The 26,735-nt window shown below is 48.6% G+C and overlaps 2 protein-coding genes across 6 annotated transcripts in view; one reads left to right on the top strand and one right to left on the bottom strand.

Moving 5' to 3' along the window:
- Positions 1 to 553: 553 nt before the first annotated feature.
- ACADS (acyl-CoA dehydrogenase short chain) lies at positions 554 to 14,955 on the top strand. Of its 4 annotated transcripts, XM_032705832.1 has the most exons (13): positions 554 to 783; positions 1,238 to 1,351; positions 1,848 to 1,959; positions 2,197 to 2,369; positions 7,786 to 7,946; positions 9,639 to 9,788; positions 9,973 to 10,084; positions 10,437 to 10,588; positions 10,858 to 11,028; positions 12,224 to 12,361; positions 12,613 to 12,708; positions 12,945 to 13,001; positions 13,632 to 14,955. In XM_032705832.1, exons 1-13 carry the CDS (start codon positions 573 to 575, stop codon positions 13,782 to 13,784), a joined length of 1,800 nt encoding a protein of 599 aa, XP_032561723.1. In that variant the 5' UTR covers positions 554 to 572; the 3' UTR covers positions 13,785 to 14,955. The 4 variants fall into 4 exon arrangements, 3 of the variants coding, with proteins under 3 accessions (XP_032561723.1, XP_032561726.1, XP_032561725.1); XM_032705834.1 differs by lacking the exons at positions 554 to 783; positions 1,238 to 1,351; positions 1,848 to 1,959; positions 2,197 to 2,369 and adding an exon at positions 7,400 to 7,492; XR_004360166.1 differs by lacking the exons at positions 7,786 to 7,946; positions 9,639 to 9,788; positions 9,973 to 10,084; ... (4 more) ...; positions 12,945 to 13,001; positions 13,632 to 14,955 and adding exons at positions 3,203 to 3,661; positions 6,892 to 7,299.
- A 4,695-nt stretch (positions 14,956 to 19,650) lies between these two features.
- Positions 19,651 to 26,735, bottom strand: part of SPPL3 (signal peptide peptidase like 3) — a 54,636-nt gene continuing 47,551 nt past the window's right edge. For both annotated transcript variants that reach the window (XM_032705836.1, XM_032705837.1), the window contains exons 7-11: positions 25,102 to 25,208; positions 23,961 to 24,124; positions 22,775 to 22,974; positions 21,622 to 21,731; positions 19,651 to 20,934 (exon numbers count right to left, since the gene is read on the bottom strand). In XM_032705836.1, coding sequence (XP_032561727.1) covers positions 20,863 to 20,934; positions 21,622 to 21,731; positions 22,775 to 22,974; positions 23,961 to 24,124; positions 25,102 to 25,208 — 653 coding nt within the window. In that variant the 3' untranslated portion in view covers positions 19,651 to 20,862. The remainder of the gene's footprint in view (positions 20,935 to 21,621; positions 21,732 to 22,774; positions 22,975 to 23,960; positions 24,125 to 25,101; positions 25,209 to 26,735) is intronic.

The raw sequence follows: 26,735 nt of genomic DNA on the forward strand, positions 1-26,735 counted from the left end.
GTGGGACCTCCCCAGTCCCTCCCACCAGGCTCAGGACGCTCGTCCGGGGTCTGCTGCTGTCACCTCCGGTGTGCCCGGGGTGTCCCCAGGCCCGGGCAGCAGGGGGGTGTCGCTCCATGGCATCCCCTTGCTGACACCGTACTGGCTCCCCGAAAAGTGCCCTAAACAGACCGTCCCATGACCACACCGGGGCTCTCGGGGGACACCCGCTCTGTGATCGCCGGCCGTGCTTTCGTCACCGGGGTGATGCCAGCGAGGGGTGATGCCCGGCTCCCCAGGCAGGAACGGGGCGGGGGCTGGCCGCCGGCAGCGGGGCAGCGGGAGGAGGGCTGGTTTTGCCTGTTTCTTGTGTTTTTTTTTTCCCCTCAGGTAATTCCCCTTCCCCCCCGTCCCGTCCCGCTGCGCACCCGGGGGTCCCGATGCCGTGGCTCTGGGGTCACCCATCCGGGCGCGGCCGCGCCGGACCCTGCTGAGCTTCGGGCGCGGCGTTGCCGGGCAACGGCCCCCTTGCCCCGCCCCGCCCCGCGCTCCCATAGCTACCGAGGCGGGCGGCGGCCATCTTGGCGGCGGCCATGAGCGGCTCCAGGGCGCGGGCGGCGGCGGCGGCGGCGGCGGGGCCGGACAAGAAGCCGCCGCCGGGATCCGCGGGGCCGCTGAGCCGCCTGCGGGGCCGACGCGGATCGGCCGACGCGGCGCCGCGGCCGCCCTGGACCGAGTCCGAATTGCTGGCGCTGGAGACCGTCCGGCCCGAGCACGTCCTGGGGCTGTGCCGGGTGACGGAGAGTGAGTGAGGGCCGGGCCCGGCGCGGGCTCCGCGGGGCTCTGCGGGACGGGCCCCCGGGGCGGGAGCGGCGGGTCCCGGGGGAAGCGGCGGGGACGGAGCACTCGGGCGGCGGTGGCCGCAGCAGAGCGGGGTGTGCCCACCGGCAGCTTCCTTACAACTTCCAGAAAGTTTGGGGTGTTCGGTTTTTTTTTTGTGGGGGTTTTTCGTTTTGTCTTTGTTTTCTGCTGGGATGCTGATCTCTGCTTTTCTGCCCCGATCCTTTCCCTTTCTCCCTCCGCTACCTGGCACCTACCGTGCCTTTGTTTCTTCTATCCTTAACTTTGCCCTGCTTTCATGAAGCTTCTGTAAAACAATGAGCCCCTTAACGGGCTGGCGGTAGCAAAAAAGGAAATTAATTTGATAAGTGATCAGGGGTATTTTGAAATGTTACTATGTGTTTTTTCTCTCTTCTAGATTATTTATGCAAACCTGAGGACAACATTTACAACATTGACTTCACCAGGTTTAAGATCCGGGACCTTGAAACTGGAACAGTGCTGTTTGAAATTGCAAAGCCGTCTGCCTCAGGTACATCACACTAACATTGCAGGGACAGTAGAGACTCAGAGAGCTGAGAAGTTGCAATGCAGGACCCACGCAGACCAAACAGAAAGGTCCTTTGATATGTCCTGGTGACTGAATTCCTTGCCTTTAAGCATAGGACTGCATAGGTCTGCTGAGAAACTTGTCATAAAAATGTGATTTTCGTGAGATGGGGGAGTCCTATCAGCTGCAAATCTTTCCTTTTTGGGCTTGTTATGGTACAGAGTTGCTTTCATGTGCTTTCGTGTGATGGGGTGTATCCTGTGAGATCAGCTCTGAAGCCACCAAATACCAACTGTCACTGCAAATCTTTTAGATTTTTACTTAGTGCCAGTATAAGAATCAGACCAATTATTAAATGTATTTACATTCAGTACCTAAGCAATAGCCAACCTGTACTGATGCACTGGTTGGCCAGTATCACCTTACATGGACACACAGTATCAGCAGAGTAACTCTGAGCACGATGTGTGTTTTCCAGAGCACGAGGAGGAGGATGAGGAGGACAGCAGTGAACTGGACGCGAGTGCAGGTCGCTTCGTTCGGTACCAGTTCACCCCAGCGTTCCTCCGGCTTCGGACCGTCGGTGCAACGTGAGTAGGGATTCATGGAATGAGGGGAGAGTCGGGTGTTTACAAAGTGTCACTTGACAGTTTATAACAAAACTGTGTCAAAGACTGGAGAGGGCCCATCTTACACTACAAATATCGATGTCTCTCTCTGGAATGATCTGTTGCACACTTGTGTAGCCTCAGGTCCAAGGCTCTGTTCTTTCCAATAGGAAGAGAGGAATATCATCTTAGCTGCTTTTTCCTACTTTCTGTGTGCAGAGTGGAATTCACAGTGGGAGAAAAGCCGGTGTCAAACTTCCGAATGATTGAGAGGCATTACTTCCGAGATCGTTTGCTGAAGAACTTTGACTTTGATTTTGGCTTCTGCATCCCCAGTAGCAGGAACACATGTGAACACATCTATGAATTCCCTCAGCTCTCAGAAGACCTTAGTAAGTACCTCCTTTGCCACACTGAGTGGTGTTTTGTTTGTGTGCATCTGCTCATTTTCTCCCTATCTCTGCTTGTAAAAGAAGTTGTGACTGGGATGGAGGCGACAGGAACAAACAGATACAGGTTCCTGGTTTGAGCAGTGTGTAATCTTGTCTGAATTACACATTTGTGCTGCAAAGCCTCCTCCTTTGAAAATGAAAGCCTAAGACAACCTGTGCTAAGTCACAGGCTGCGAGAACTGATCAGAGTCAGAGGGCTGACACACCTAATGCCTCCTAGTGTAGCCTAGAAGAAAACAAAATCCTGAAAAGGGGTTCTTTTGGTAGCCACCCATCTGTTTTTAGCGCTTACTTTGTTAGGGCTTGAGCCTCCTGCTTTGGAACAGAACTGAGGGGGTGTGTTTGAGCCTGCCTAGATCTCTGCAAATACACATTGAGTGGGGTATGTTTGACCTCAGGGGGTGGATAGAGCAGGAGCACGTGAGCCCTCCTGGGGCTGCCTGGATGCAGGAGGAGACACAGGGTTTCTACCCTGCCTGTGTACGTGTGGGGAGTGCTCCTGCTTACAGATGTGATCACTGCTCTGCTCCAGTCAGTTGCCAAGGTCCTTTTGAGTAAAATTGCTTGATCCCCCTTTGTTTGCTTTTAACAGCACTTGTCTTGTGAATAGGAAGAAAGGGCAGGCCGGAGCCTTTGAAGTGCGCTCAGCAGCAGTTGGCTTCTCTCCCTTGGGTAGGGCAGAGCATCAGCCTGGTAAATGCAGTGGAGTGGCAGAGCCCTTTTTATCCTGACAGTGGCAGGCTGTTGAATGTAATGAAGCTTTCTCTTTACAGTCCGTCTGATGGTTGAAAACCCGTACGAGACGCGCTCGGACAGCTTTTACTTTGTGGACAACAAGTTGATAATGCACAACAAGGCCGACTATGCTTACAATGGGGGACAGTAGCCATCCTGTCTGCTGGATGCTGTGATGCCATTAACCATTCCAGATGTGCAGGAGCAGACTGGAGTTGCTGTCTCGTGCAACAAGGCTTCTTGCCAAACCTTTTCTCCGTGCATGAGGCTGAGGACATGAAGCAAAGGCGAAGGCTCCTGAAGGAAATCTCCCTGCAACACTTCTCTATCCGACACTCAGCATATCCTGCCTCTCCTTCTGTGTTCCTGGCTACCTTCTGACACCTTGGTTAGGTTGTGGATAAGAGGCACAATTCTTGCTCTTAGTCTTTATAGTTAGGTTGCACTTTTAGTGCTTCTGATGCTTCACCTCTTGGGTGACTGCTCTCTTTGAAGAGGTCAGATTGTTTGTGTTAAGCTTTTTCTTAGCTGGAAAAATCTTACCCCTTCAAGTAACCAGTGATGCCTGAAGAGCAGATCTCTTCTCTGGTTGGATAAATCCTCTCTTTAGTGCACAGTGGTTTAGTTTGTAGCATGGCTGACATTGCTTTTTAGGGTGCATCCCAGTATTCTGCAGCGAGAAAGATAAACTAAGAGACTAATTCCGCTTCTAAACAGTGCAGGAATCTTCCATCTGCCTCTGGGGGCTGGAGCTGCCCCTGAGAATAGTTTAATCTGTGTTTTGCAAGAGATTTCACTAGAGATACGAGATAGGGAAAAAAGGTTTTGTTGCTCTGATAGCATTTCTCTTTGAGCTCTTGTCAGCAAATTGTTGCATGTTAGAGCTCAGGGGTCAACCTTAGAGCTGAAGTTAATCTCACTATGTTTACCATTTCTCCTGCTTCCCTTTGTGTAGGAATTTTGGCTCTTGCTACAGAATGTGTTGCTTTTTAGATGGACAGCACATTGTCAGCCTGGCTGGGGTGTAGGGGAGTGGGGCTTAGAGGAAAAAGGGAGAATGTGGAGAATCACTTGAAAAATGTGTAGGAAGCAGAGTTTCCCAGGCTTCAGTCTATACTTCTAAACTCAAATGATCTGTCAGAGGTGCTATGAGGAGCACCAGCTCATTTGCTTTGTTTCAGTGGAGGTATTTAGTACTAAAAGCTTCCTGGGTCAGTTCGCTCAGTGTTACGGAGTGGGATCCTTGGAAAGTGAGAATGTACATGATTTTCTTTTTAGCTGCTGGGGTTCCCATCGCTGCTTTGCCTACTCAGCTGCTTATTTATGGTTTAGGAAGTTCTGTCAAGGTAGATACCACCAGACCAGAGGGAGTGTTTCACAGCTGTGTTTGGGATCTGGTGATGGGAGATAGCACCATGCAGTGGGAAGAGGGGACCTGTGTGTTGCCAGTAGCCATACTGGGGCCTGGCTCCTGACCATGCAAAATCTCATCTATGAAAACCCTTTTCTGCCAGTTTTGCTGGCTCTTGAGACTGGCACTTTTCCTGTCTCCACACTGGGCTGATCAGCTGTGTCTCTTGTACGTGGGAGTTAGGTTGTGTCTAGACTAGAGACCTTCTCTAACATTAGTTCCATTTGTTCTTGAGACAGATGAAACCTGTCTCCTTGGTGGATATGGCTGGTTACCTGTTGTGTTAAGTAAGACTCAGCGTAGTTTGTTTAAGCAGGATTGAGTGGGGCATCACAAACCAGAGCTTATTAATGTGTAGACAGCAACAGGAAACCACTGCCTTTACCTCCAGATTAATGGAAGTAACTTTGGCATGGAACATCAGCTGGCACCAGGGTGAGCAGGGAAAGTGTGTGGGGTGGCAGCCATGAAAGAATCTCCAGCTCTTGGGAAGATACTTAATTATGATTAACCACAACAAATGACCTGTTCTGGGTGGAGCATTAATCATGAGCAACCACAACAAATGTCTTGGGAATGCGGAGGGGCAAGGTCTGCGTGGTTGAAAGATGAAGAACCATTCTGCTACCATGGATCCCCTCCAGCATCTCCACAGGCACTTAGGCAATCTTGTTTGGTTATTTCAGGATTAGTTAAAGCTGCTGGGAAGGTGGAGCTCGAGAAGCCTCTTGCAGTGAGTGTCTTCAGCAGGCCTCCTGTGGTGCCAGTGAGGTGGGAAGCGTTTGTCTTGCTGTGAGTTACATGCAATAAGGCAGAACTGCCTGGAAGTGTGGTTTTCACCCTGAAGTGCTCAGAAGCAGTGTCTGAAGAGCCTGCTAGTTATTCCCTGGGAAGCTTTAGCATGTTGAGCTGAATTTTGTAAGTAGTATAGATCCAGGTGCCTTCAAATATTACTTTTATCACACTTCCTATTACGAAGCAACCGCTTGCGTTTCTTGTGAAGTGTGGTGATGCCCGTCTGTTTTCTGTGTCAGTGTGTAAAGGTTCCTCAAAGGCAGAAGGGCCCGTGGCCGGCGCGGGCGGGCACCGGCGGGGGCGCGCACGGGGAGCGCGCCCCATCTAGCGGCTGCTGGCGGCGGAGCGCGCTGCCGGTGTGCGGTGCCGGCAGGGAAAGGGAATAACTCCTGCTGTCCTTTGCCTTCGGCAGAGACCAGGAAACAGCACCGGCGCGGTGGCTTTCGCGCTGGTGAATGTATCAGCCATTCAGCAATAAGGAAAAGGAAAACTGGAGGAAAACCGGGAGACTCGCAGGCAGCAGTAGCACCCCGTGGTTTGTAGCTGAATTTGTCTGCTTTACCAAATCAGGTGGTCTTTGCCCAAAGTGCATGCTGCAGGGAAAAAAAAGAGTCCCTACAAGAGGGCAAGCCAGCACTGAAAAAGTTGATTGTAATCCAGAAAGTCAGGGATTTCCAAACTCCTCTCCCTACTTTAGTCGCTTCCCTAGGATTCCTTTTCGCTTATATACTTTTTATAAAGCCTCTTTTCTTTGTGGCAGGGATGATGTCTTTGGTAAATACGGTTTAACAGACCAGTTTCCTTCCAGAGTGTGTGCTCTGATGCTTTAATGATGGGTCAAAGCTACATATGCCAGTGAGTTAAGAAGAAATTCCAATGGGATCACATCCTTGTCATGGTCAGTCCTAGCCAGGTGCTGCAGGCAGGGGAGATGCTCTCAGAGTCAGCTGGAGTTTGAGCAAGGGAAAAGGTATCTGTGCAGACAGCTTCTCTCAGGTTGTATGCTGAATTGGAAAGAAAAAACAGTTGGGATCATACTGAGTTCTGCTCTAACGAAAAAAGGGACCAAACCCATAAACTCATGCTAAGTTTTTCCAGTATTTGCCCTATTAGTGCAAGGACCTCTTTTTCACATCTTTGAGGCAAGTGCTTTGGATCCATGCCAGCAAGCTTTCTGGAGAACTATTTTCATGACCTGAGTGTGGAATACATATTGCACCTTGTGAAAGAAGATTATCTCTTATTGTATGGACTGGATACTGCTGTCCCTGTCCTCTGTTTTTGGTAGGAAGTGTCTTCCTTTATGTGTTTTCCTGAGGATTTTCAATGTTTCTTGCTGCAGAGGAGCAGCAGGCTTCTCTTTGGTGCTTGGGGATGTTTGTTCCACTTATCTGAGGGTTCAGGAAGAATGAAACAGATGTTCAGCAGACAGAAATGAACGAGGAAGGTAGTGGTGAAGCAGTAAGGTCCAAATGTAGCAACTCTACATCTCAGTTCTGTGTTTCATCACCTCCTCTTCAGCTGTTTCCCCGCATTCTGCCCTGCTGTCCCATCCCACGGAGCTCCTTCGCGCTGCCCAGAGCCCGCCTGGCTGTCAGTGAGACCCACGGACTCTCCTGGAGCTTTATGCTGAGGACAAGGCTAAGGGAAGGCAGCCTGATGGAGGCAGCACCTCTTCCTCTGCAGCAACGGGACGATCACCAGCACCCCCCTCTCCTGCCCGGATCCCAGTGCTGTCACAGGACATTTATTTATATCTCTCACAGTGTGGCCTTGGGCTGCTGGCGCGTGGACTCCTCCGTGCTGTCCCCTCCGTGCCCTGGTGCCCGCGGGGGTGCCGGGGTGTCCGTGCGGCCCCCGGTGCCGCTGTATTTGTACAGCCCCTGATTTTGTCACCAGCAAGAGGAATAAAGGACCTTCCTCCTTGTGCGGGGCCGCGCTGAGGGCCGGGGGCGGGGCCGGGGGCGGGGCCGGGAGGGGAGGGGCGGGGCCGGGGGCTGAAGGGAGGGGCTGGTCCTGCGCCGCCAGGGGGCGCTGCTGCGGCGCATGCGCGGAGCGTGCGCTCCGTGAGGCGGTGCGATGGCGATGGCGGCGATCGTGGCCCTCGGCGGAGCCCCCCGGGGTGAGGGGGGGAGGCCGAGAGGAGCCTCGTAGCGCCGCGGCTGCTCAAGGGGGACTGCGGGGCACGCGGGAGGGGCGGGAAGGGGCCGCGGCCTGCGCGGGAGGCGGCGCCCCGGTGCCCTTCAGGCCCTGCCTGAGGCGGGTCCCCTCAGGCGCGCGGGCGGCGCCGCCCTTGAGGGGAGCCACGGCTGTGGTCCCGGGGAGGGGGGCCCGTGGGTCCTTCAGGAAAAGTCCCTTCTCCTCCTCCCACTCGTACCCCAGCGGCACCGGCGCTGAGCCCCGTCCCCGTTGCAGCGCTGTCCCTGCGGTGCCGCCGCCTGCACACCGTGTACCAGAGCGCGGAGCTGCCCGAGACGCACCAGATGCTGCGGGAGACCGTGCGGGACTTCGCTGAAAAGGAGCTGATGCCACTGGCGGCGCAGCTGGACAAGGAGCACCGCTTCCCGGCCGAGCAGGTGGGCATAAGGAGCGGGAATGGCACAGCCGGAGCCCCCCCGGCCGCTGCTCTGGGGCGGGACCGTCCGGGCTGAGGCAAAATGTGCGTCCAGCTCCAGAGCAGCGGAAAACTGAAGTTCAGGCCAACTTGTGGGAGAGTTCTGTGAGTATGGAGGTCTTAAAGCCCACAGGACGTTTTGAGCTCTTCACCTTTACTTGTGTCTCTCTGTATCTGGCTTTAGTACTGCTGAATTTTCAGTTCTCTTACCGACATACCTATGGGCTATAAAACAATTGAGTTATAAAATAAATTTATTATAAAATCAATTTATTTTAAAATCAATTTATTATAAAATAAAATATTATTATAAAATCAGTGTATTATAAAATACTTTTAAAGGTTGCACATTACCATAAAAACAGTTTATAGTGAGGAGGCAGAGATGACCTGAGTGCATTTCAGATGGTGGAAAGAAGTGATTAGGAGATAAGAGATGCCTGTTGGTCATCCTCTGGGACTGTGAACAAATTGAGATGCCAGCCAAACCTGTGATTTCTGTTGTGGAAAAACACAGCAGTGTAGTAGTCTCTGTGTGGCTTCAGAAAAACAGATTCTGTTGTGTTACCCAAGAGGCTCCAAACAAGCACAGTTGGAGGCATGTGAGTTTTGTCACACTCCTCTTTCTATTAAGGAGTAAGGAAGGTAGCCAGGAAAGTCACACTTACTCAAAGGAAGAAAACAACTCTTTTCCTTACTGTTCTCATCTGTGAATTTTACATTTGATTTTGAGTCTTTTCACTTGAATGTGTAGGGAAAAACTGAAAATGTAAACAGCGATTATAAAGCAACATAGAAGGAGTTTCTGTCCTGTTCATCCTCTGGATTGGATGTCAAGGACTGGTGTGTTGGGTATCCTTACAGGAGGGAAATTATTTGTTTAAAAATTCCCCCAGGTTTCTCTTAAAGCAAACGGGCTGGTAACACCTTATTTTTGCAGCACCAGAAACTTGACATGTTAAATATGAAAACAAAGCAAAGCTTGTTTTTTCTCTTCTATGTTGCAAAACATTAACAAGAGACTTATAGTGAGACTGTGAAGAGTTTATGGTTGCAGAGCCAGGGGTCCAGCTGAGGAATTTGGGGTGGAACAGTGTGGAATGTAACCAGCTTAAATTCTGTGGGAAGCAAAATCTGGCTTTAATGGGAATGAAAAAACAATCACCTTCTTGCAATGTGTTCTGTGGGTCATTCATTCTATAAAATTCTTCCCCTGTGCAGTCCTAGGCTGAAGCTCAGCAGACTCAGAGGTAAAGTTCTGATGATTTTTATCAGTTAGATGTCCCATTGAAATCTTCCTACTGACAGGAGACATGCAAGGGGAGAAGCTTTGGTGCGAGGCTGAGGAAGTGCTGGTGAGGTTCTGTCTCCTGATTTCACCTTCTCAAGGCTCCCCCTTTCCTGGTGCTGAAGAGACCTTTTTACACTAGCAAGAGCCTAAGTAACAATGACCAAGTACAGCTCCTGCTGAATTCACCAGGCCCTGGGGACACTGAGCAGTCTGTACAGTCAGATTCCCATTTCGTGGGAGTCGTGGCGTCTTTTCCTCTGGGTGCAACCCTCCCACAACCCTTCCTTATCTCCCTGTGTTTGTGTGTATGTTGTGGGACACTGGTGGTGCAGAGGATCTGACCTCTCCATTCCCTGTGTGCAGGTGAAGAAGATGGGTAGCCTGGGGCTGCTGGCTATGGATGTGCCAGAGAAGTACAAAGGAGCAGGCCTGGACTACCTGGCCTATTCCATTGCCGTGGAGGAGATCAGCAGGGGCTGCGCCTCCACAGGCGTCATCGTCAGCGTCAACAACGTGAGTGTGAGGGACAGGGGTGCAGCCTGGCTGGCACTGGGGGGTTACTGATGGGGAGGGGTACCTGGGAGAAGTGGGTCTGTTCCTGTGGTGGGTTCTGGTGTGTTGGAGAGCACGTAGGCATGAGGGAGTTACTGGATTGGCTGTACCTTTAAGAGGCACTAACAACACTCAATTATTAAAGTCCCTGTATTTAGGGCCAATACTTAAGTTTGGCTCCGAAGAGCAGAAGCACAAGTGGATTGCTCCCTTCACCAGTGGAGAGAAAATTGGATGTTTTGCCCTCAGTGAACCAGGTGATGTGACTGTTACCATCCCTGTTGCTTCTTTCCTTGGTTGGGTTTAGGGTGGGTTTCGGGTCTGTGAAATTTTAACAGTTTGCAGAAAGGTGGTTTGTAGCAGTTCTAAGTGCAGTCCCAGTGCCCAAGGTGTGAACTTGGTCCCAGCTGAAAATGCTCATCCCCTCAGTGAGCGGAGCTCTGGACACATTGGCCTTTCTGCTCCCTGTCTGGGTCCCGTGGGAGGGACAGTGGTGACACTGCCACAGTGGAGGAGGTGCCGTGAGCTGAGGGGGTGTGGGCAGGGGGTGGGTTTGTCCCCCAGGCTGGCACAGGGGGCCTGAGGCTGGTTTGGTGGTGCCTTGCCCAGGGAACGGCAGCGACGCGGGCGCGGCCTCCACGGTGGCGCGGCTGGACGGGGACGAGTGGGTTCTGAACGGCACCAAGGCCTGGATCACCAACGCCTGGGACGCCTCGGCCACTGTGGTGTTTGCCACGACAGACAAATCCCTGAAGCACAAGGTAAGTTCCTTTGGATCAGACAGGAAAAAGGCGGGAGTGAAGGAGTTGTGTGGGAGAAACACTTTGCAAAGGTCTGGATATTCTGCTTTTAGGGTCATGCAGGCATCGAGCAGAGGAGGGGCTGATGTGCACTGGCTTTGTGCTGTCTCAGCTCTCCCCTCCCTTCTCCTGGTTACCTGGACATGTGACTAATATGAAAAAGGAAGCTTGTGGACAGCCAGGTTAGTGGGAAGGTGGCACCATTCTTAGGAGTTTGGGTCTTTTTGCAGGGCATCAGTGCATTCCTGGTTCCCATGCCAACACCTGGGCTGTCACTGGGGAAGAAAGAGGACAAGCTGGGAATCCGAGCCTCTTCCACTGCCAACCTGATATTTGAGGACTGCAGGATACCCAAGGCCAACCTCCTGGGGCAGCCAGGAATGGGCTTCAAAATCGCCATGGTAAGAGAGGGATCAGGACACAGCTGTAACTCCCAAGTTTTACCCTTTTGTAAATCACTTCCCTGAGAATCATTCCCATAAGGTGTTCTATATCATGTTAAGCTGTTGACCCCTCTTGCCACCATGGGAGAAATCATTTCCACAGCTTGATGAATGGTTAATTTACCACAGATCCTTGGCAGCACTTTTATCATGGCAGTTCTCAGCTAAAGCAATGCTGATGCCACTGAGGTGCTGTCAGCAGGAGTGGTGTATTTTAAGTGTTCTCCTTTCCCAGCCCTCTATTTCTCCAGTTTGTACCCACAAATAAAGAAAAAACATGGTATGTTGCTTAAATACTGTGGCAGAGGGAAGTTGTCCTGGAGGCCCAGGAAAACCTCTGGATAGTGTCTCAAGGTGGATGACAGCTGAGTTATGGCATGTGTGTGACTTCTGAGGAGGAGCCAGGCAGCTGGAACAGCGTGTTCCCTGCAGTGAGGCACTGCCCCTTGGAAGTGGTCACTGCTCTCTCTGTAGGGGCAAAACACCCTTTGTTGTTTTTTGAAATGGCCAAGCTCCCTGGAGCACAGCCCATTCCATTATGTCCTAAACTAAAAGAACCTGCCAGTCACCAATCACTTTTGAAGACCCTCAGCCCTGGACTGAGAAGATGAAGCCTTTTCTCCCTGTGCTGCAATTTCTTCCTGTGCACAATGAGGCAGGTCACCACTTAAAAGCCTAATGGGCAGGTGTTTAAGCTAAGTCAGGTTATTGACTGGATTCACTTCTTAGTTTGAAAAATGCTTCAGTGTGTGTCCTAATGATGAAAGTAAAAGAGGAAAATTTATCAGATTTCCAGTATTTTTCAGTTAAAGTAAACTGAGCTGCACAGTGAGCCAGGGGTCTGGCCAAAGGATTCTTTCCAGCTCGTTCCAGAGCAGATGCTTCTTGTTGTGCTGTTTCCCTTATTTTGCACTGGGCTTTTTTTCTTCTCAGCTAATAAGAAGCAACACCTCTCCTTTCTGCTCCCCTTCTCTCCACAGTGCCCAGTACTTGTTATAGCTCTCTATTCCTACATAACTGGGGCTATTCTGAATCAAGGAGGTGTCTGACCAGAGGATTCTGAGGCTACAGAACTTCACAGCAACAGAAATATGAATCTACTATTTTTGATAAAGTATGACTTGACTTAACAGGTATTTTGTGTCTTTCTCAGCAAACTCTGGATGGAGGAAGGATTGGAATTGCCTCACAGGCTCTTGGAATAGCACAGGCAGCTCTGGACTGTGCTGTGGATTATGCTGAGAAGAGAATGGCCTTTGGGTCACCCATCACAAAGCTCCAGGCAGTGCAGGTACGAGCTGGGCACACGGGGCAGCTGGGGCTGGTGGAAAGTCCATGTGTGCTCTGAGGCATGGTGTCAGCAACACAGTGCACTTTGCACTACCTGGGATAAACAGGGTAATAATTTCCATTTCCGAACACTGTTAAAACGGGTTGTTTGGATGGAGGCTCCTCTCCCAGTGGCCCCAGGGGTGGGAGAATTCAGCTGTGTGTCCTTGTGCAGCAGAGGCCCTGGGCCAAAGGCAGTGTTTGTCGTTGCAGTTTAAGCTGGCAGACATGGCTGTGGCCTTGGAGGGCGCCCGCCTGCTGACCTGGAGAGCTGCTATGCTGAAGGACAACGGGAAGCCCTTCACTAAGGTATTGCCAGCCCTGCATTTGTCCAGCGGTGACAGCAGGGCACAGGCTCAGGGAGCCACGCTCTGAGCAGGTCCCTGCGCTCAGCACTGGTTGTAGCCGAGGAGAGAGGGGTGGCTGCTCCCAGCTGGCACCAACGTCAGTCCCATCTCTGCACAGCTGGGCTGTGAGTGTTCAAGCAAGTGAGGGATTCCTTTTTGCCACAGCTGCACCCTCAGTGATGTTTTCCTTCCCCAAAGGAAGCGGCGATGGCCAAACTGGCTGCATCAGAAGCTGCAACGGCCATTGCTCATCAGGTAACTGCTTCCATTGACACCTCTGATATCCAGCACGTGGAGAGGGATGTTTGGTTGTCACACAACACAAGTGCTTTGGGAAGGTGGGATGGAATTTACTAATTTATTTTTTAAACAAACCAGCCAACCAACTACTCAACCCCTGTGGCCAAAGCTGGTTAGCACAGCCTTCTTCTGGGTTGTGGGGGAGCAGGATGGGGGCAGGGATTTATACTGGCCTGTGGTAGCTGTATTACTAAAGTGATCTGTGCCTGCTGCTGTCCAGGGTAGTGGCAGTTTTGAGTAGGATCAGCAGTGTGGGAGACAGCACCACTGCACCTGGAACAGGCCCTGTGTATCTCCATTTAGTGTCCCCTGTCCTTAATAAAAGCATCTTAGCTGAACATGGATCACTAACAGATATCTCTGAAACAATTAATTCTCTGTCTGGGACATCAGTACTGCTCTTACCCAGCTCAAATGCTGTTTATTCTTTTGATTGCAAACAAGCTGCAGTCACCCCCCTGGGTCCCACCCCTCCCAGTTACACCTGCAGTGGGCTCAGTTCCCGTTAAAGTGGCTGTACTTGTGTTGTGTAGACAACAAATTCCTTGACCCTGCTCCCTGTCTAACTTGCTGCTCTTACTTCAGGCCATCCAGATCCTGGGTGGGATGGGCTATGTGACAGAGATGCCGGCGGAGCGGCACTACCGGGACGCCCGGATCACCGAGATCTACGAGGGGACCAGTGAGATCCAGAGACTGGTGATTGCAGGCCAACTGCTCAAGGCCTACCGAGGCTGAGGCAGCCAGGAGAGCCACACACTGCCCAAGTGCCTCGTAATGGTGCTCAACAGTGATCAAGTTTGACCCTCTTGGATGAGGCCAATGATGGAGGTTTTCCTCACCAATGAGTAACTGACCCTCAATGTACAATGTACTGACTCTTCCTTGGACAGTGGCTGGACTGAGGTTTGTAAGCTGTGAGTGCAGGAGGGAGGAGACAACCTGTGCTGGTAGGGCAGTGTGGGGCTTTTCCTGGAGCGCTGGATGGGTTTGGTAGTGCCAAAATGGCTTTGGCTGTTCAGTGAAGTCAGCAGCTCTCTTTGTGCACTTCCCAGCCAGTGCCTGTTTTGGAAAATTTGTCACTACCAGGCACTGGATAAACAGTGCCAGAGTTAGAGGTGCTGAGAGCTGTGACCCCTTCACCCCAATCCAGGCTGCAGGTCACAGTGCCTTGAATTTCAGGTGTGGAATGCAGCTGTGTGGGAGCTCCTAATTGGACACAGGCTGTGTGGAGGTAATCCTGCAGCAGGGCACTTCTTCCCTCTACCAGCAGGAGAGGAGCCAGACAGGACATGCAGGAATTACGTACACACAGAGGGGCTGAGAACAGGCTGTGGTTACTCTCTGTGGACATGTGAAAACATAGATCAGAAAGAATCCCTTGAACTGGCCAGCAAAGCCCAGCACCTCCTCACTCTGCTGCTCTGGGATGCAGGGACAGAAGCAAAGGGCAAAAAAGCTGCAGTGCCTGAGACTTTTTTTGTAAAAAAAAGGCCAAAGAAACCTCTGCTCCCAAATCTGCTTCTACAATATGAATAAGAAAGGAAGTGCATGAAGGGGCAGTAACAGCCTTTAAATCCCTTCTGGGCAACAAGAAGGAAAACAGATGACACACAAACCTTACCAGGAAGCTTTAGCAGTAGCACATGTCCTCAGTCAATGATCTTTGTCAAGACATTGCCTTTTAGAAGATTCAACAGCCATAGGAAAAGCTCTAAACTCAGGAAAAGATGGAGAGGATTAAGACCTGGACTGTCTGGTCCAGCCCCTTGTCCAGAGGAGTACACTAGAGGTAAATGGTTATTTTCCTGTGGTGCCATTTATTTAGACTTGTGTGGAGAGAGGAAGAGCAGGATTCTGCCATACGTGAGAGAGCAGAGAAGACAAATAAAACCAGACTTTGAAGGACCACCAGTCCCTCCCTCTTTTTTTTTAATGCACATGTGAATTAATTTAGATTATTTTCTTCCAGTCACAAGACACAGAAGCAGAAAGCAGCAGGGCCCGTGTGTACCAGTGAGACCAGTTCTCAGTGATGTCACCCATCCATCCCTCTGCAGGGCGCTGGAGGGCAACAGCGTGTTGGGGCAAGGTCCTCAGGTGCTGAGCTTCTGCTGCTGCTCTCCCAGACATAAGGATTGACAGAAACAGAGCCAGGCAATGCATTCAACAGGAATAGTCCTATTGGAAAACCATTCCCATGACTGTGACTGTGATTCTGTTGTACATTATGGAGAGCTTGTAGGAGAGAGACGCTTTTGTAGCTTGATTTCAGCCTATGTCACCATTTTGACTGTTGAAGGCTCACTTCTATGACTCTGTGGGAGGAAGTGTGATATTATTTTGCACTAATTTCTCCTTGCAGCCACGCAGCTAGAACAGGAGCTGCAGGGATGTGAGGACTCTTAAGAATGCAGAGTTCCTGCTCGGTGCTCATCTGCACTGACCTCATGTGCTGAGCTCCAGTGGAATCCCGGTGACCCAGTGCAGTCAGTCACACTCCTGCCACCCGGCTGCCCTGTTCCTCTCTCATCCAGCTGCTTCTCTCAGATCCCCTTTGCTGGCTGTAAGCAGTTGCCTCCCTCATTACCAGCTCTAATTGGCTGCAGCTTCTCTCCAGAGTGGAAGGAAACCGCCCCTGTACACACCCCATGGTGACAGTGACCACCTCGGCTGACAGAGAACACCTGGAGAACCTACAACCCTGAGGGACCAAATCCCTTGTGGGCAGACAATATTGGGTGGGGAGCATCAAGTAATGGCCTGTTGTTGGGAGAGCCCTGCTGCTGTGCCTGTGGGCAGAACCTGCTTTTGGGAATGCCTGGATGCAATATCTTCCCTCCTACCACAGGGTCAGAGAGAGCTCAGTGACCTGTGACACTGCACTGGTCACAGCAGTGCTCTGGGGTAAACAGCACACTTACACAAAAAGGCCCAGAGCTCCCAGAGCAAAGCCATGGTTCTTCTCAGAGCAAGATACTACAAGCTTACTCCTCACTGCTGCTGGCTGAGAGAACTCTGTGCTGCCTGTGCCTCTGCTCCTCAGGGCTGCTGCAAAGGAACTGCTGAAATTGCAAAACACAAACGAGTTCTGCAGCATTAAACGAGGAGCTCTTACCCAGCCACCCCCAGACAGCACCATCCCAGCCAGGTGTGGGCAGGGCCGGGCTCTCCTTGGGAAGAAGGGGCTGTTGCAGGGGAAGCTGTAACTCTTTATCACTTTACAAACTCGGCCAACATGGCAGAGTTGGGGCACCGAGATGGGAAAATCAGGTCATACATAAATTAGAAACAATTAAGGGGAAGGAGCTAAGCCACTTCTCCAGGACAAAAAGCAACACTTCTCAAGGACATTGTGGTTTTTGCCCCCCAGTGCTCTAAGTGTACATGAAACTGGTTACGAGGCAGATTGCTGGGGATGAAATGGGGAGCCCAAACTAGAATCCTTTCTTAGGAAACAGTTACAGTAACAAGGACCTTAAAATTGATAGATGTTTTTATCACACATAAAGCTCACAGATTCTTCATTTGAGTTCCCAGCAGACTAAAGGAAGAGGAGAGCTGTTCTGGGCTGCTACAATTAAATACACACAGGTGAGAAATACTTAACTCCTGGGGAGCACAGACATGAACACATCCTTTCTGTCCCATCCCTCATCAGGAATGACGAGCTGCACCTGGAGTCTGGCTCCCCCTTGGAAGCATTGGCCTCACAGCACAGCAGGACAGGGCTCATCACTCCATTTCACACAATTCCAAAAAAAAACAACCTCAAAGTGCCATTTCAGCCTTCCATGTTTAAGCAAGCAAGTTGTACAGGACTCAGCTGAACCTGCTGCGGTACTGCTTTCACAGCACAACAGTCTGCTCCACCAGTCTCTTCTGACAGTGTTGGCTGTTAGAAAAAAAGGACAAATACATTTTGATTTTAAATTAAAACTTTGTTTTGCCCAAGTTGAGAGCCCTCAACAGAGACCACACATTCAGGTTATGTTGGGAAGTTGGAAAGCAGGGAAAACACCAAATCTGAAAGACATCCTGAGGTAAAAAACCCAACTGCTTGTAAGAATAACAGGAAGAAGACATGGAATAGAGGTAAGAAAATGTGACAGGGCTGTAACTTGAATGAAAAATGGAGTTCATTACCATTTACTTAAAAAATTAATTTCAAATTCTACTCACTCACTACTTGTATAAAAAGAAAAATACTTGGGAGCCTTCCCTCCACTTCCCCCTCCTAAGAGGTCATTCTAAGCAGGGAAGCCACCCAACCCTCAGTATGTGTTTCCTGATTCCCTGAGTGCTTCCCCTTCTCTCACGGATCACACTGTGCTCCCAGGCAGTGCCCTGTGCCCTCACACCAGCTGGGTGAGGCTGTGACGACTGCCCTGGGTGCCCAACAGGCCAATACTGACCCAGGCTGACCTGCTTCCACTTGTCACACTTTCTGCCCACACAGACTGGCCACACACCCCAGGCCATTTTGGCACTCCTCGTGTTTGCAAGGTTAAGTGTGACCTTAGGGAAATTTCACAATACAAACAAATGCCATTTCTAAGCTGACTATTCCCAAAGTCACAGCAGAAAACTGACTCCAGACTGTCAGCAGATTTGTACGGTACAATTCTGGTCCGTATTCTGACAGCTCTGCTATAAATATGCTCCAGTCTATCACTTCTGCCAGCCTCATTTTGCATTCCTGCAAGAAAGCTTAAGTGAGTGAAAAAGTTATTAAGATAATTCTGACAGGTAGGTAGTTTGGCCATTTCACCTGCAGGACTTTGTGTCAAATAGTTTATTAAGGAATTCAACAGACTGTTAAGTGATGGTGACATCAGCAACCATACCAGACCCCACAGGGACAGGAACCCGGGCCCTGCATGGCCTCCCAAAATCCAGGGGACCCAAAGCAGCCTGTATAGTTTGATCCTCGGGCAGAGACTGGGGAGCCAAGGACAGAAGGTCCATCTGTGCAGGGAGGGCCCAGAGCCAGGGAGGATCCACTTGTGATCTCCCTGAATGCTGAGGTGGGTCTGGGTGGGAGAGCTGTGGGACAAAGCTTTGCAGCTGTAACTTACTCAAAGCCCTGGGAAAGTGCTTTTCCTTAGGACAGTTATGCTTCAGTGAACCCCTGCAAAGCACCAAAACCCTCTTCCTGCCAGCTGAGGGGGCAGCAGACACCTTTCAGTCCAGTGTGTGCTCACCTGGGCAGTGCCAGTGGAACCTGTGGGGCAGAGACAGAGGGTTCAGTTACAACACTCTGCTCTCCTGGGGCAGGAGGGCAATACAGCTGAACAAGGGAGGCCAGGGACTTTCTGGAAAGCTGAACTAATTGTCATTAAGCATTTATCAATTAGCATTTATCAATTAGCATTTCTAGAGCTTTTTCCAGAATACTTCTAAGTGTAGAAATTGTTCACAGGGATCCTTTCCAGGCATGGCCTAAAAATGCCACTGCAAGACAAAGGAAGACCTTGTATTTTAATTCCAAAGGCTAGAGGGAACTGCTGTGAAGCTGATGGCACCCGAGCTGTGCATGACTGTCAGGTGGGTGCAAGGGCTGGGCAGATAAAGCAGCAGCAAATTGGATCTGAAGTTGTTATTCCACTGCTTGGAACCTCTGGGCAAAAAAAAGCAACCAAAAACATGCCTTTTTTTTCTTTCTGTGAATACCCTCCTGAATATTTTATTCACCTTTGGTTTGAGGTGTGTAGCTGGAAACTCGCCTTTCTGTTGTCCCTAGCAAGTCTGGGATCTAAGAACTGCTATGGACAGAAAAAAACAGGTTTTTAGTTAAAAACTAATTCCTTTAAAAGTGACAGGTACCTGACAATGCACACTGCAGGCACATGCTGGAGGGAATGGTTTCAGCTAAGAGAGAACTGAGGAGTGGTGGTGGTGTGATAATAAATAACTAAATAACTAAATAAAAAAATAAAGTCACAGCATCTCCCCTGACTCACACCCACACTTGCTAAATCTTAGGGCCTCCCCAGATGGCTGAGCTGTTTCTTACCGTTTCCTGGGATGTTCCAGCTGTCTTGGAGGTGTGTCCCAGCCCACTCAGACACATCAGCCCCGTCAGCTCCTCTGCCATCAGTGCCAGAGCTGCCTGAGAACAGAGGAGGGCGTTAATTAATGACATTAACTAATGACAGTGCACACACATGGCTGGATGAAATTTCCTGCCATGCCCAACATGCTCCTGCTGTACCCCCAGCTGGGCAGAGCATCAGGTGTTTCACCAAACCCTCCTCACCTACCAGAACAAAACCAGACCCAAACTGTGTCCCTGCTCAGTCAGAGTCACTCTTGAACATTCCTCCTTCCCCACCCACCAACAATTCTCAGCTTCTGTCAATGAGCTACCAGCTTTTGGGAAGAGCTCCCCACACCCAGCTTGGCACACTGCTTTAAAGAAAAAAAGTTTAGTTACCTCAGGAAAGCCTTTCAGTCAATAAAATAACAACTGGAACTGCTGGTTTAAAGAAAAAAGAATAAAATCCACATTTTAACAAGCTACAGGTACAAAGCAGTCAACACACAAACTCCAACCAGTCACAACAGTAAAGGACAGTTTTTCTTTTTTCCTTTTTTTTTTTTCTTGTTTTCTTTAAGGGGCAGGGGCATGGAAAAATACAGCACACTAATGAAACAAAATGCAAAAAATACAAAAAAATAGAAAATAGAAAAAATGTATTTACAAGTGATACATTACTATGATCAGAAAGCACAAAGACAATTGCTGCTATAATACATGCACTGGGTCAAGAAGGAACTACTAAAAACCTGCAAGGGAGCTGTTTGTAAAAAAAGAAAATAAAAAAAGGGAGGAAAAAAAAAAGAAAAAAGACACCCCCACCTCCTCCCCCCTCAGACACACAGGGCTGGGTTTGAACTTTTTTCTTCCCTAGTTTGCTACATTGATCAAACCAAATATCCCCTAAAGTCCATGGTACAACCAGTACAAATACTACACTGGGTTTTAAACTGCAGGTTCAGTTGTAGGAGGGGGAAAAAAAACAGCAGCTCATTGTAGATCCATATACATAAAGCCAGAGTAACTGTGCTACATGCTAAAAATTACAGCAAGCCCCTGTCTGCTACACAGCATGATCTTAGCAGGTTTTCCTTTTTATTTATTCATATATATATCTATATGTGTGTATATATATATGTATAAAAATCGTGCCCTTTTTCACTGCAACATGACATCTGGGTGGAAATGTAACTTGTTACAACAAATTTTTATATGTATACTGCAAGAAGTCACTCAATGTCTGTGGATTTAATAAGTAACCTCACACCACAGGAAATATTTAATAAATCAAAAAAACCCAATATTGTGACAGAAGACCTTCTGTCTCAGTTCTTTTCAAAACCGAAGTCCCGCAGGAGACTGGTCCCAATGTCCACGAGGGTTCTCTGAAGAAGCTTCAGTTTCTTAACTGTTTTTGCATTTAGTGTTCACGAGTTTTTGAACGACTTCAAGCCGTTTTCAGTTTCAAGTCTGTCTCTTCCTCTCTCACAAAGGTAATAGTCTGGTACTAATCCATCCGAGTGAGGAAAAGAGGAAAGTGGCTGCAGTTGCACAAAGGGTCCCCAATTCCACATCTGCAGGAGATCCGGAGTCACGCGGAGCTCCGGGATCTTCGCTTTTGTTCCTTTCCCTCCTTTAATACAAAGTCCTTTCATACAAGTCCCGTCATTGGTACCTTCCCAAGTACCAGCCAGTCCAGCTTTAGGAGACAACAAAGCCACAAGTTAAAGTGAAAAGGACCAAGGCAGAAGTTCAGGTCACTTCCTGTCCGTTCCATCATACTTCCAGGAAACGGGAGCTGCTGGACTTGGAGTGGAAAGGCTCAGACCACATGCGACGTAGATCGCCCTGGGCAGGGAAACAGCACAAGGACCGTGTCCTCAGAAACTCTGAACTCTGCTTAGAATCAGATTTTAAATGCACACAGAATTGCAAGTGTGTCTTAGAGCAAACCTATTCTTCACCTGTTTTGCAAGTTACAACAAAGACAAAAAAGAAAAAACCTTTCCCTATCAGTCCAGAACGACTTATTTTGGCAGCAGATCTACCCAAAAGGGGTTTCTGATGGGAAGGAAATAATGATGCAGGTGGAAAATCCTGCCCTTTCCTATGTTCTGCTCTGCACAGTGCCAGATGTGTGCTTCAACAGGAACTGTACACTCTAAAATTTCTGTTCAGAACAGGTGACTGGGAACAGGCAAACAAGGCTCTGCCTCTCTGATTGCTGCTCAGCCTTTGTCCATGTGGTATTTCATGACAAGCTGGACAAGGACAAACTCACTTATTTAATTAAAACAGCATTTAACACTTTATAATTTAGTTAGTTTGTAATTACTGGTACTTTATGTACCTAAATTATCTTCTATTTCAGGAACTCCTCTCAGTAAGAAATGATGAGCAGTGGTCTCTCAGCTCTGGGCCAGAGCTCTCAGGGACACTCATCATCCTCCTGAGAGCTGCTGCCACTGCAAGGACACTGACTCTGCTGCCAGCTGGCCCAGGGCTTCCTGCTGCCCACGTGCCATCCCCTCTTACCTTTAAATAGGCCATGGTGAGGAGCGGCAATAAAGTGAACGGTACCAAATAGAGCAGGGCAGGCTGGGCTGCCCGGTGAATACGAGAAGCTACTGTTGCAGTTAATAGACCTGCAAGAGAAAAAAGGGACTATAAATATCTCCAGGTTGCATGTGGATGTTCTCAGCATTTCATCCACCATTTTAAATAGGAGGGGAAAAGTCACTTCTCTCTGCTTTGCTCTTCCTGAATGCAACTGAAACAAACCAAGCAGTGACAAATTATTCTGTTTGAATATTAGGCTGCGTGGGGCTCTGGTTTTGACTCTCAAGACTAACCCAAGAAGAACTCAAACAAAATGCAACAGAAGGTGAAGGGGGAATTGCACCACACTGAAGTGCTGCTCCAGGGCTGGCACCTCTGGAGACCGTCAGTGTGAGGCCCCGGCCTGAGCAGTGGGGGCTCAGAGGAAGGGCTGCACACACCAGGAATGACTCTCCTGGATACTTGGCCAAAGGGAACACTGGGGGAATGATGGGTGAGAGGAAGGCTACGGGTAGGAAATGAATCTTTCCTTTTCATCCTCAGAAGGACTGCAGGAGGTCAGGATATGCACACACATGTCCTGACCTGAGGGAAAAGCCTGTTTTATGTTAGGGAGCAGAGGGCTGGCTACAGCAAATTATAACCAGCATTCCATTTGTGACTACTGATGATTTTCTGTATGTACTACAACGTATAGAATCTAACTAAGAGATCATTAACAGCAGAATACAAAAATGTAGAAATTATTTAGAGAATTACCTAGATGTAGTACGTACTTTTGAACAGCATAATTAATCTGGAAACTCCCATATTTTTACCATAACCCAGGTATGAGCTACGACACTTAGATAGTGAAGCAAAGAGTAAGTGCTAACAAAAACACACTGATAATCTGTTTCATCCTCTGAATAAAATACAACAACAACAAAAAAATCTTAAAAGGAATATTGTTGAAGGGTTTTTCTCCCTAGACCATGCCAATAAACCCAAAGAGAAGAGGATTAAAAAAGAACATAACCAAACATCCTCTTAAAGCCTCTTTACACTTGCTTTCATCTTCTTTTAACCCTACTACAATAATCCCACATCTGCCCACTGGGCAGCTCTCCATATTACACTAATTACTCACCTACAAAATAGCCAATAAGTGTGCAGTGAAAGTAAGAGACCTTCTGCATCCGCCCAGAGATGTTCCCTGGTCCTGGGGCACCGCAGGAGTCACTGTTGGCTTGTTTTTTGTAGTTATCGTAACGCAGGACGAAGCAGAGCAGGAGCCCTGGCATCACAATATCTCCAATCCCCAGCATGGAGAAGTGGCTGCCTGTGGAACTGGAGAGCAACTGGAACTGGGTTCACGCCCAAAACAAAAAGTGACAAGCTCTAGACTCCTCACTTTGGCTCTGAGCTTCGTTTGGCACATCCCTTCTTTCCCTGGCAAACTTGGATGTTTAGCAGGAGCTAAATGCTGGCTACTGAAGTTTTCCAAAGTGATTTCTCCACCACCTCAGCTCAGCTTTACACAAACCCATTTTGGCAGGGATGACGTGTTACTCCACACCAGTTTCCTTCTCCCAGTAGTGTTTAAGCTGCTTTTGCCCTTACTCAGTGAGACAGATCCATCAGTGCAGTATTTCAGCCCTCTCTCTCCTCAGTGCTGATGGGAGGGACCAGCTGGCCCTTTTATCTGACTGATTAACACTGACAGACACTGCACCTCCAGCCCCGTGCACACAGATCTAACACAGGGCAGTACTCTCATTTTTGACTTCTCAGACCTTTGGCCTCACTCAGACAAAACAGAAAACTATAGTCTTGCCAGATTCCCAGAAAAGAGCCAATTGGGAGGTAGACTAAGAAATAAAATTGTCCATTATCGTAAATCCAAGGTATTTTTCAAGAAAATAAAGGCAAACTGAGTTATCACAAAGTTGACAAAGTGAACAATGTTGGTTTTATCACTGCTGACAATGAACTTCTCATCTCTATAATTTCAGCATCCCAACATCTAAAGAAACAGGAGTAAATACACCAACAGAACCCACTGCCTGCTGCTGCTGCACTGAGCTGCCTGCACGTGTCTGGTTACAGACTCGAGCCAGCAAGGAACCCCTGGAACAGGGAGGTGTGGAATCATCTCCCCCCAGCACAGCTCTTGCCCAGTAAGGTGCCCTTGTTTAGAGCAGTTTCTAATCCTTCCCAATTGCCTGCAATTATTCAGGGAACTAAGATGATAATTTCCAACAGAATTAGTTCTAATAAGTACAGGGAAGGAAAATGTTTCTCATATAATGTAGTACAAGATCCACTGATTTTACCTTGGGAATACAAGTTTACCAGGCAGCGACAGACGGGGAACATCCCTGCCCACGTTTGGTCCCAGGTGAAGTTTCCGGGATAACACGTCCAGGGGATTATCAGCTGGTTGTGTGGCCACTTTCACCATAACATTGCTGTTAAAGATGTAGGCAGAGAAAAAGACCTATGGAACAAGGAAATCAGAAATTACAAACTGCAATTCCACAGCAACTCAAAGCTGCATCTATTTTTGCTTTGCTTATTCAAGAAAAGAAAGGTTATTGTCCAAATTTTCCATGCACATATGTTGTATATGATGTTAAAAGGCAAAAGCATTTCAAAAACTCAGATGGAGCTTTTTATGCTATTAATCCTCAAGGATAACTGGAATATACTTCCTGATATCAAGGCATTGATTAGTATCCTGAGATCCTTTGCAAAGGATCTGTCTTGACTACAAACAGAGGGTGCTGGATGACAGAGGTGGGGAACAGGATGCTAAAAACAGGGGAAAGCTGGAGAGCAGAGAAGAGGTGAGCACAGTGCTCACTCCTAAATGGGATGAGGCAGCCCTGGTCTCCAACAGGCTCTTACACTACAGCTCATCCCCCTGGAAAGTGCCTGGCTGCCAGAGCTGTCAGCGGGTGCTGCCCTGGATCAGCGCTCGCTGTTATGCAAAGGTGAAACAAAACCCTTTTGCTGTTACAAAGTACATTCTGTCATGTTTCTTGTTGAAGTGTGCTAAGATTCTATGCCAACCTTCCTGGCTACAGATCAATTTGCATTCTTGTTTTGCAGATTTCTCTGCTAATCAGAAGCTGGCACATTTTTGTCCTGGGTAAGGCTTTGTGTGGACTTGGAAATGCTTGTTCTGATCTTCAGCAGCTTCCAAAATTCCAGGTCCAACTTCTTTTTTTAAATAATACGTGAAAGTTGAAATATTCTAATCATATTTCTGCTTTTGTCAACTAATTAGCAAGGAAATAATTCCGTATCCTGCTGTAGAATTCAACATCTCAGAACGGAGCACTGAGGCCGGTGATCTGGCTTTGCCAGATTTCATCAACTTCATACCAGCACAGCTGATGTAAAACTGGCCCAAGGCCGATTACAAATCCAAAGGATAAAAACAGTTTTAGTGAAACCAAACCAAACACTTACCCAAAAGACATCATAAATTAGTAACCCAGAGAGCAGCAAGCAGGAAACCTTCAGGCTCGGCAGCCGAACAAAGGCTATCATTGCAACACACAGGCCCATAGCCAGAGCTACAAAATGCAAGACATCATTAGTTCATTACAAACAGCAAAACAAACAAAAAACCACCAACCCCAAGCCAGTATCTCCCCCCCCAAAACCCCGAGGAAGCCTCTGTTTGCACCTGTGCAGCTCTGCATGCACTAGATGACAGTCTGCTATTTCCAGCCAGTGAAATTCTTGTTACCAAGGTTAAGAAAAGTCAAAATACATTCAGTAGCCAACTGCAAACGTGTCCCCATGGAAGCAGAGATCCCTCTGCAGGCACAACCACTCATTCCACTTGGCTTCCACCACCCACCACAAAGAAATGTTCCATGTCCTGTGTCCCAGAGACTCCATCTCCCCTCTACAACCCTGACTTAAAACCCACTTAAAAACAGAAGCAACAAAACAACTTTGGATTTTTTGTGCCCCAAACATAAACCTCTACTTTTACATTATTAGGAAGTTTTCTAGTAAATGCCCCAAATAAATAAAATCCTTGACTCTTAATCCAGAAATAGCACAGTGATGTGACATGTTAGAACTTGGTCTGACAAAACCCCCTTGAACCAACCTTCTGCTTGGGCAAGAATGGGCAAGAACACCACAAAACATCATCATTTAGATATCCAGGGATTTCCTAAGAACCTGTGTGAAAGCCTAACTACTGACAAGGAAAAAAATATGGGTCTTTTCCTAACCCCTCTCCCAAGGGTGAGTTTTCAGCCAGATCAACGAGCTGAATGACACGAGGCAGCTCAGATGTTCATTTTGTTCCCAGGGGAATTCTGTCAGGGTAGAAAGGCAAGATGTTAAACTAAAACAAAAATCCCAGTCTTCACTTCTGTGTCATTTTCTGCTTCTTAAAGCCCAGCCTCAGCTACCAAAGATACTCCACAGCTGGTTACAAGTAAATCCCTACAGAGATACTTACAATAAAAAAATATTTTAAAAAAACCCTTAAAAAGCAAATCAGCTTTTATCTGTGATATCAGTCGATTTACAAGGAATAATGGAGCTCAGCTGGGACCCGATTACACTCAATCATGCAGACATTTGTCAACAAAATGTCTTTGTCTAACATGACACAGAATTTGTAAGAAGTTACAATCCCATTTTGGCCAAGTGGAACTGCAGGGAAAGCTGATCCATGACATACATGCCCACCAGTGGGACAGCTGGACTTGGCCAAAATGTACAAGTTAACCTTTGGATTCTCACACTGTAATTATGGACTGTGAAACCACCTCACACTTGCATTTCACCTGAGAGCTGGGGAGTCCTTCCATAAAAACCACTAAGGAAACATCCATATGGATTCAAGGGAAAAACGTGCCCCCAGTCCCCTGCCATCCCGGCTGCCTGCAGTGCCAGGGGCTGCACCCCAGCACCTCTGCCAAACCCACCTGATCTGAGAGCTGACACAACACCCACTGTCAGAGCTGCCAAGTTTTAATGGAGGAGTGGGATTGATTATTCAGATAAAAACACCCTAAATCACACTGCACAACTGAAACCAGCTACAAAATGTAAGCAAGTTACCGAGGTTTAAA

Source organism: Chiroxiphia lanceolata, chromosome 18, assembly GCF_009829145.1.
Source record: "Chiroxiphia lanceolata isolate bChiLan1 chromosome 18, bChiLan1.pri, whole genome shotgun sequence".
In the NCBI taxonomy this organism is placed as follows: domain Eukaryota; kingdom Metazoa; phylum Chordata; class Aves; order Passeriformes; family Pipridae; genus Chiroxiphia; species Chiroxiphia lanceolata.